Genomic DNA, 10720 nt, shown 5'->3' on the forward strand with positions numbered 1-10720 from the left:
TGTTTCCAATCCCCATCTTCGACCTTCGATGGAGGATCGGCGTTATTGTCCGAGCAACCTAGTTTTTTTTGGGTTATTACATTTTGGGCACGACCTTACCGTAAACCCTAAATGACCGCATTTAAAACATTTAACTGTCTTGTCCCTACACCTTGCGGTTGAGTGAGTAGACACCTTACATCTTTTGCAAAATACAGAGTTGTTAGCCGCACATTTTGACTTATAACCAGGCTTTTCACTAGTTGGCGGGTGTAGCTGCCTAATAGTTTGTGCCTGAATTGGTGGCTGAACTGCCGAGACCTGTTCGGTTTCCCTACTATCGGCGGATTCGCTGACGGGCATTACAGGTTTCGTTTTGCCTTTATACACGAAATCATTATTCAAACTAGACTGCTTAGGTGGTTCGACAAACAGCTGTGTCATTTGTCGCGCAGATTCTATTTTACGGCATTTTTCCTTAAGTTCAGCTATCGTAGCTATGTCGTGCAATGCTAACTGCTCTCTAAAAACGGGCCTAATATTATGCGTTAAAATTTCCAATTTGTCATTATCCGAAAGTGGTCGTTTCAATTGTGAAAACATACAGTTCATGACTGCAAAATAGATGTGTGTTGGTTCATCCTGTCCTTGGGTGCGAGCTCTAATCTCCCCCAGCAAACGATAATCAAAATCAACGGGTGCGAATTCTTGGACTAAAAGCTCACTCAAATCCTGCCAAGACGAAACCTGCTCCTTAACACCTCTGTACCATAGAAGACCTTGGTCCGAAAAGAAACAAAAGGCGGACCTGAAAAGTACATTGTCACTAACCCCGAACGCTGAGGCGCGTTCACTTATCGACTGCAAGAACGTATGTGGGCTCGTACGGCCGTCGAACTTAATGTTCCACTTCATTAAATTAATTGCTGAACCATCTGTCCCTTTTACCCGGTTTTCCTCTTCTGGGTCGATGACGTTTTTTGTTGTCAACAATTTCTCCAATGAGTGACCGCAAGCTATAATATTTTTATTCAGCTTCAATTTTATGTCCCTATCGACAGACTCCGTGCATACTACACGCTCAAGACGGTGATGAAGATGATTATACAAAGCCCTAGCACGCATAAGGTGATGACGTTCCCTAGACTTCACTGCTAAATCAAGTTTTGCCTGCAGCTCCTTCAGCTTCTCGATGATGATTGGGAATTCTGCCTGTGGTTTTCGTTCATCGTCCATTATTTCATCCGGAGAGAAACCAGTGATCAACTCCCTAAGCTGTTTCTTCAAATTGAGAACAGTATCAGCCGGTGCTTCTGCACGAATACTCACTTCATATATTAATTCATCACGGAGCAGTGAATGTAAATAGACAGTTTGGATATCCATGGTTGTGTTTCAGAGTTATAATTTCAAGATTGAAAAGTGGTTTGAAGTAAACTGAAGTAAATTTATGTTTCAAAATGTACCCGTCTGCCTCCAAAACTTAATTTCTAAAATGTGTACAAAATTTTCATATAATATAAACCAAATAAGTGTAATTATCACACAACATCAATTCTCAGTCTATCCCTGTAAATAATTTTCAAAACAATAAAAGAAACAACAGTTTTTAAATTAATTTTGTTTGTTGAAGGTTATGTTTATTTTCAAGTTGAAGGTAATATATTATTAAATATGTAAAGAATGGTAAAGCAAGTTTACTACTATTATATTTCTCAATAAAGTTGTTATTGACAGTCAGTTCTATAATTATTTCCAAAAAACAAATAAGCAAAATGTTTGCCAAGCAGCGGCACAACTATCAATATTATGATGATGAAACAAAGTTACTTAATATCAATTTCCACTCAATGTCCTGTTGTAAATGCTAAAAAAATAACTAGAAAGTAATATATTATAATTGTTTTTAAATGTGAAATTGTTTTTTTTTTAATTAAATATGTTAACAAAATTTTATTGTTGGTAAGTTATTATAAGTCCAAATTTTAACAAAAAGCTCAATACTCATAAAAAAAAATTTGCTAGTAAGCATCAAATAAATGTTCAAAATATGTTTTAACCTGTAGTTTACATAAAAAAGGTTAAAAGAAACACATGTAGTTGTAGAAATGACAATAAGCCCTAGACTATTTAGGCCATAAAATTGGGTTTAAACTTATTGTAAATAAAACACAAAACAAAATAAGTGATTAAGTTAGGTCTCATAGGAGGCCTAGAACTTTACTTATACTAAGACAAACACAACTTAACCTAAGATGCAAACAAAACACAAACAATTCACACAAAATCCCATCACTTTTAATAATAATAAAAAAAAATACACTGTTTTCTCAAAAAAAAAAATATCTTCAAGTTTATGCCAACACCACTTATTCTAAATGGTTGTACAGAGCGACAATTTCACCAAGAAGGGCGCCACTGAAACAAAATATCTTTTGCTTACCTATAGGAAGGTAGGTAAAATAGAAAATGGAGTTATGAAAATACAGATATGTTTCAGAAAATTTATAAAGTGGTGTTTACCTGAAGGGCACAGCTAGATGTTATAGACCGGTGAGCATGAGACAAAGAAAACTCCCTTTGAATTTGTACAATGTATATTTTATAATATAATATTAAAGTACAACCATGGGCAGGTAAAAACCCTATGGAGGGAGACAGGTCGCGCTTTGGTCCGTCAGGTTAATTGTCACTCCGTAACAACCATGGGATATCACTATATTTAAAAACACTGTCCGTACACCTGTAGGCACCTCACTTACTCGAGGACCTCCGACTATCAGGCCTACCTGAGGCGTTCCGGAATACCGTACAGGTGATGAGTTGAGGCCGGCTCAGGCCAGGGCGTGCTGGACGATGGCGGCGCAGCGGGCCAACTGTTACGCAGCTGGCGGGCTGCACGTCCACCGGTCAACCTCGCAGACCTTCACCGGGCCTTATCCGGTGTGTTGACAAAAGGAGAGGCGCGGCACATCCACATGCGCGCCGCACAAAGAAAAGCTTCGACGTGCAAACAACCAAGGCAAGCTCCGCCGAAATGAAGCTTGAAATAACTTGCAAACGCAGAAGAAAACAGCAGGAATCTTCATTCACAAAACATTGTTGAAATCATCTGATCCAATCATAAACTTCTTCTTACATTAAACTAGCAAAACGTTAGACGTTAAAAACTTGCAAAAACGTTAAAACGTTAAAAACTTAAAGAAAACTCAAAACTTTAAAAACCCCATCTGCAACAAGGAATGGCAATGATTAGCATGTGGTTCAGCTGACAGCGTGGCAAGGCAACTCACGAGTGTAAAACAAAGAAAATAACTTACAGGTTCATCCGGGATAGTTGGGCATCGCTCGGATGAAACCTAAACCCACCCACTGGACCTTCGGCGATGGGATTTCAGTGATGTTGCTGAAAACAAGGACCTCGAGGTTATCACAAAGTTGGTGCAAAAATATGCACGAAGAATTGCGAGGACTCACCATCTCGGTTAAGCTATTTCTATTAATCAAGACATCGGCTCTTGATGCCGCCGATACATTGTGGCTTTAATTTGCCCACATTCGGGTTTCGGCAATGGAGTCTCCGGCGCTCTCGCGACGACCCCACTTTCCAAAACCTGTCTCAGCTCAGCCAGCTGTCAGTCTGACACAAGAACCACGAACAAAGTTGCCAAACTAGAAAAAATCTACCAAACCATAAATTCGCCGAATCAACGACAACAATCGATCGACTTGTTTGATCCCAAAATTTAAACAATATAATTATAATATATCAAAAATAAATGTTGCAGATAATTTTAATATACCAAATTTTGAAGAAAATAAAATAATTAAAAATATTCGGGCCCATCGATAACCCTGCAGCGCCATCTGTGATTTCCTGCGGGTAAAATATAAAAACAACGTTATATCGTCAGAAACCACAAGATGTCGCTACAAGGCTCGTTGGTCCGAAATGCTTCGTTACACTACATAAATAATTATGTATCATTATTGTATATCATTTTAAAGAGAATCTTTTCCAGAATCCGAAACATAAAAAAAAACAAAAAAATCTTTATGTAAGCGAATTATAGTCAATTTATATCTGCAGCGCCATTGTTTCTCGGTAGCTAAGTTCAAGTTTCATGCCTTTTACCCCTTCCAAAAATATCTTACCGATTTTTTTTATGTTGCTTCCTGAATTTGATCTGAGTGATAATAACAAGAAAAATAAATAGACATCTCTCCGATAGAGACCGCCTAAGCTATTGCATATTGCGAGAAATCGTCATCATTAGCAAGTCATTACGGTATTGCATATAAGCTTATCAGCAACAAATCTTGAGTCGATTTTAGCTCCCACTGTATTTTATCACATTTTTAGCCAGGACAAACATGGCTGTAAAAAAAGAACCCCGGGACAGAATCTGATAGAACTTTGCCAGATTCATAGGGAAAGCATAAGCTTTCATTACATATAAGTCTCATCAGTGGAGGTTCTTGGACCAAATTTCATACAAAAGTGCCCGTTGTCATTTGAAACTTTTAGTAAAAAAGTTACTTACAGTTTTAATGAAGTAATTTACTTAATTTTTAATAATAAAATTTACGTCCTTGGAATGTTGGATACCAATTCAGTAGTAACACTTATGTCATCAAAGGGCTAGAATGGCGGCTTGTCTTAGGATTGAGCATACCTGGTTTTCTTATACCATGATTGTAACGAGCGTCTTGGGTGCGCTGGGCTCTGCACGGCGAATTATATCGAGGGTTTCGACCAATAGGCGCAGTGAATACTATCTACGTGGGTAGACGTCGTACGGCTGTTGGTCAAAGGCCTCGATATAATTCGCGCCGCGCACGGATCGGTACCAGTGGCGCGAGAGCAGTACGGTTATATTTATACGTTTATTTAATAGGCATATAAACGGTAATCAAAAGACTTTGGAGTCTCATCAAGGTGATTGGACTCTTCTTCTATCGTGTGGGTTGTGAGGAGGATAACCAAACTCATCAACCATGGCGTCAGGGTTACTATTGAGCCCCCAAAGGCCTCTGACAAGACTCATGTAACGACTACGTACTTACATTAGTAAGTAGTAACCGGGACCAACGGCTTAACGTGCCTTCCGAAGCACGGATCCTTTTACTTTCGAACAATCAGGTGATCAACCTGTAATGTCAGCCAAATTAGGGATCACAAAGTGATTTTTGTGATATATCCCCACTAGGATTCGAACCCGGGACCTCCGGATCGTCGGCCCAACGCTTAACCACTGGACCACGGAGGCCGTATTGAGTTAGATGAAAAATTTCTTCCTTCGAATAACCTTCTAATTTCATGGATAACAGACATAATGCATCTTTTATCTTTGTTTTTGAGTATAAATGATTTTTATTAAACTTAGGCACAACACTAAGATTGAACTTATCAACAAGGGATAAAACTTACGTATGGCGGACTCGTGTAGGCTTCAGTATTTGCGCAGTATTCGTTCCCACTCCGCATTGACCGCTCTTGTTGTCACCGCAAGCGTACACGGCGCCCGTATCTGTCGAAATACAGGATTGTTGTCAATGTAATATAAACGCAAGATTCAGTTCTTTTGTCCAAGTCCAAGGAAGATGTCTTCCGATTGTGGCTCCGTCCACCTCCTAGTAATATTATAAAAGATGCACGAGAGAAAAAGTAATATTATAAACGCGAAAGTTTATAATGTGTCACGCAAAAAAACTACTAAACAGATTTTGTTGAAACTTCAGTTTGTTGTGGCCTTATGAAGATAGAGGTACCGGTCTTCTATCGTGTGGGTTATGAAGTGCATTATCAACATCAGCAAGCCTGGTGCCAGGATTACTAAGGAGCCGTATTATTGAGAGATAGAATCCGACAGAGAACCAAAGTTACCGATATAGCTCTGAAAGTTAGCAAACTGAAGTAGCAGTGGACTGGCCACAATAGTCGCAGAACCGAAACCCCTGGTGCATGCGTGTTCTGGAGTGGAGCCCGCTTCTACGGAAACGCAGTGTGGGTCGACTCCTGGCTGGAGGCGCCTGGATAAGAACGGCCGAGGATAGGGCGTTGTGGCGCGCCTTGGGAAGAAGCCTATGTCCAGCAGTAGACTGCAACGGGCTGCTGATGACCAGTAAGTAGTAACCGCGACCAAGAGATTAAAGTGCATTCCGAAGGGTCATAATATTACAATTCACACAATCGGGTGATCAGTCTGTAATGTATATTTATTTATTTTAATCGGGGTCGGGGTTTTTTTGTTTGGCCGCCCAAATTGTACTGTATTCATGTGTCTGATTGTTGAAATTTTACTTGCTTACTTGCTAATTTTACTTACTGGTGCATATACCGGGTGTTATTAGTGACAAAAGTGAAAACGAAAACTTTGAGGTATCATTCAGACCATAATTCTGTATCAAGATGAATTTTCCGTTGCAAAAGTATAGAACTGAAAATAATTAAAAAATAATACAAAAATTTTCATGAATTTTCCGACAGAATTATGGTCTGAATCATCGCCCTCAGTATTCGTTACGGTGTCACTAACATTCATAGCTACCTGTACTTGTACTTGTAAGGGGTATTAGTGACATCGTAACGAATAATGATTCAGCTCATTATTCTGAGTTAATATCAAGTGGAATTTTCCATCGCAATAGTATAGAATTCAAAATAATTAAAAAAAAAAGTTCCACTTACTGTAATTAATTTATTAACTCAGAATCATGGTCTGAATTCGGTTAGTTACGATGTCACTTGCACCCTGTATGTCGCGAAAGTCAAATAAGCAATACAAGGTGCTTGCTGTATTTAAGTAAATGTAGGTATTTATTTTCACTTAAAGTATTATTCATGTTTAAAATTGACAATAATTTATTAATTTAATATTTTCGACGGATACACTGTGTGTATACAATCGATAGAGCGATGACGTTACTTACTGAAAAAAATAGTTTTAAAGGTGTGCGTTCTGTGTATGCTGCGCATTGCACCTAGCTTTTATATGGAAGTATTTCGAAACGCTGGGTGAGTGCGCAGGCTACCTCACACCACATTGCTATCGGTGGGAGGCAAAAGGGATGAAAAGCTGGACGCGCTCGCAGATTTCCTCAGTATAATAGCGGGACCGTGGCATTACGGTTGCCTTGGTCCCCCTATTATACTAACATCACCTTGGTACCAAGCTCCCGGGCTTTATGCAAAAAGCTCCCCCGCCTTAATAAAAAAACAATAGGGTCCAAGTAAGAGAAGTACCTACCTTTTTTGAAGTATTTCAGACCTTAAAAAATATCCTGATTAACATTTATTTAGCTACTACAGCACTTGAAAAGCTTCCCCCTCTCTCTTTTAAACTTCTATTTCGTCGTGCCCGACCGACAGGGTCTACACTCTGAAGCTCATACGTAACTTACACCATCATACTTAGTATGCAAAATCGCGGAGGGCCGTGTTGCTCTATGTATGCAAATAAAGAATATTGGATTCTTGTACAAATTACAGTGTATAGTACTAAGGGCGTGTGTCTAATTTGTAGTTCACGAAAATAATACACACGGTGTTTAATTTATTTATTTTTCCTCGCCCATTTAAGGGGCATGCTAAAATCATAAGATACATGCTGCCACGGTTTCGAAACAATATTATTCTAAAGATTTTTTGTGTTTTTATAGCACTCACTTGTGCTTAGACACAAAGAGAAAATTAAATCGAAAAATTCGGATTTGAACGGGACTTGAACCCGCAGCTCTTGTCAAGTCGGGACGAGCGTGTTAACCATTACACCACCGGGTCCTCTACCCGTCCATGCGAAATTCTTCGATGTATGTATGGTCATTGCGTCGTACAAGAGCTGTAGGTTTAAATCTCGTCGGAGTCAGAACTTTTTAGTTTTATTTTTATCTTTGTGAATATTATTCTAGTTTCTTCTAAGACATTCTTAAGATTTTTCATAATGTAATAATAAAAACTATAATTGTTAACACTTTGATATATTGATGTATAATATGTTACTATAAGTAGTTACACCTTTGATAGGTCGCATCTCGTGTCCCTGAAATGAAATATTGACAAACAGTATAGATTTCACCCCATAAGGTAAACAAACATGCCAGACAGGCAACAAATCAATACAGCAAGTCTAGGCCAGATTTGAGGGGGTGAGTAGCGGTCATGAGAGGGGTCATGCCTACGTTAGGGAATTGGTACGCAAGTTGAGTTACATTCGACTTAAAAAATAATTATTTATTTATTTACTAGTCTGGACAGACGTTTTCGTGCCAGATCGAAGTCAGTCAATCCGTTCTCAAGAAAAAATATTCTATGAGGCAATTATACATATTTTTTGTCTTAACATACAGGGTGTTAGTGACATCGTAACGAAAACTTTGCGGGAAGATTCAGGCCATGATTCTGAGTTGATACATAAAAACACTAAAGAATGTTCATGAATTTTCCAACAGGAAAATCCACTTGATACCAACTCAGAATCATGGTCTGAATCATCCTATACGCTCTGTCAATAACGCTTTGTATACATATTTCAGTAGTTATTCTGGTAAACAGGGCGGAGACAAATTTACAAAAACAAATCGTCCGTAAGATGTTATAAATAATGTACTAATCCGTATTTGTTTATTATATACATTAAAAGATAAACTACTAGACTAACAGAATGATTTAATTTTTAACTAAGATCTAACTTCGTCAAATTGCAATATTGCTTTTTTGATGAATTGTGGGTTTTTTAACCCGCCAGATAAATATATATTGCTTTTATTTTGATCGGAATAAGTGGAAGATGTGTTGTGCCTAGTGCCTAGCTGTAATAACAAGGGTCATCCATCATTGTAATACAAAACAGGCACGGCAACTGAGAAAATAGCTGTTTGTTTTCCAGACTTTACTTACCAATTTACCCGAATCGGTGAGTAAGGAAAACGTAGAACCTTTCTAATTACTTACTATGAACTTTTTAAATTTTGACATATCCCAATAAGTTTTTCGGCAAATTATTCTGACCGCAGCTGCTTCGTACAAAAAAAAAAAACATAGGATGGTGGGTGGTTGTGGGGATGAAACGGGGGGAAGGTTGTGTATTTGGAATGCTTCAACTGTGTTTAGCGGCGAACATTGTATTACATAGTCTACGCCACTTGTTGATACACTAAGTTCGACAAATAGCTTCATACTTAACCACAATTTAGTCAGTCATTAGAGGAGGGACCGCCAAACTATATCTGACCTAACGTTCACACATATCATTAGCAGTGATGCATCGCATGCTTTGCTAAATAAATGTAGAAAATACTTGAAATAAAAACTCAGTGAATATTAATTAAACAATATTAACATGAAAGAAAAGGAAATATATCTATATCTACACCGCATGCAAGTAATACCTAAGTACTTATTGCCATGAGTGACGAGCGTCAGTAAAATACTGCTAAAATAATAATATTAGGTCTTTACCTATCAAATTGTCGTTCTGCAGTACTGGCCATTTCAAAATTTTTTTTTGTTTGACTAAGAATTCTAATTTAAAATTAATCTTATTATAAAAATATGGAATTCTTTTTCCAAATGTAAAAAAGACAATTTGTTTACTGATTAGTTTCGTCATCTTGGATTCGTTAAAAGTTCGAGTAATTATGGAATATGAGTAACGTCGGGACAGCAACGCGGAACTAGCGGCACGCAATATCAACGACGTTTACGGAGTTAACACTACAAACCAACGCACCGCCTGTTATTGGTTTGCTCGCTTCCATTCTGGAAATTTCGACCTGAAAAATGAACCTCGCGCTCGTCTGAAGACTTTGGTCGACTATGACGAATTAAAGGCGGTTGTGGAAGCTGAAGATACATAATCTACGGCTGAATTAGCAGCAGTTTTCGACGTTAAAATACTTTTCCTTTATAGACTTAACACGTTTATTTTCTTATTTTTAAAACAAAGAACTAAAAATGGTTTGTTTACACAAACAACGTGAAACGTGATCCATTAGGAAATTTCCACGACAAGCCGTGTGATCCGCCAACGCGTGGTTGATTTTTTCGTAAAATAACTTTTCTTTTGAGGGAATCTTTATGGATTTTTATACCTTTTTTAAACATTTTTATGGATTCCTGTAGTCAAATACTTAGAAATAAAACGTCACGTTTGAGCGGCAAAACAAACTTTGGAATTTAGGCAGATACTTACTCGAATATTTTAAAGTAAATACATAAGTAATTTTAAAAAGTAATCAAAGATAAATTATGAAATGCTAATCATATTGTCGCAGACACATGTTTGTCGCATGCACCTTGAGCGGTGGGTACGGATCGTCACGCATTAGGTGCCTCATGACGGGTACAAGCAGTCGTCGTGGTAGACCTCAAAAAAGATGGCGTGACGACTTGGACGCTTGCCGGAGGGACTGGCCGGAGTACCTTCAGGACCGCGAAAAATGGAAAGAGGAAGGGGAGGCCTTTGCCTAGCAGTGGGATCTTGTAGCCTAGATTACATTAGAATCATATTATAAAATTGTATAGAAGCTAGTCTAAGATGATTTCATTTTTCGATTACTACTTATTAAGAATTAGGTACGTAATAATGAGTACGATGTTTGGCCACGTTTATTGATGACGTCACCTTTTTATGTTCTCATACTAAAACGCAGTGTAAGTACCTAAATAAACTATTTTGACGTTTTGAAAAAAAGTATCTCATTGATCTCATTTGACTAGGTTGCGTCATCTAGTCTATTG

General features: G+C 38.0%; 1 protein-coding gene across 1 annotated transcript in view; it reads right to left on the minus strand.

The window, feature by feature from the left end:
* LOC126380963 (protein RCC2-like) overlaps positions 1–9738 on the minus strand; it is a 63951-nt gene extending 54213 nt beyond the window's left edge. Inside the window, exons 1-3 of the mRNA XM_050030530.1 lie at positions 9703–9738; positions 6309–6381; positions 5411–5510 (exon numbers count right to left, since the gene is read on the minus strand). Of these exons, the coding sequence (XP_049886487.1) occupies positions 5411–5510; positions 6309–6381; positions 9703–9738 (209 nt within the window). The remainder of the gene's footprint in view (positions 1–5410; positions 5511–6308; positions 6382–9702) is intronic.
* Between the last annotated feature and the right edge of the window lie 982 nt (positions 9739–10720).

Source organism: Pectinophora gossypiella, unplaced genomic scaffold (assembly GCF_024362695.1).
Source record: "Pectinophora gossypiella unplaced genomic scaffold, ilPecGoss1.1 Pgos_32, whole genome shotgun sequence".
Lineage (NCBI taxonomy): Eukaryota > Metazoa > Arthropoda > Insecta > Lepidoptera > Gelechiidae > Pectinophora > Pectinophora gossypiella.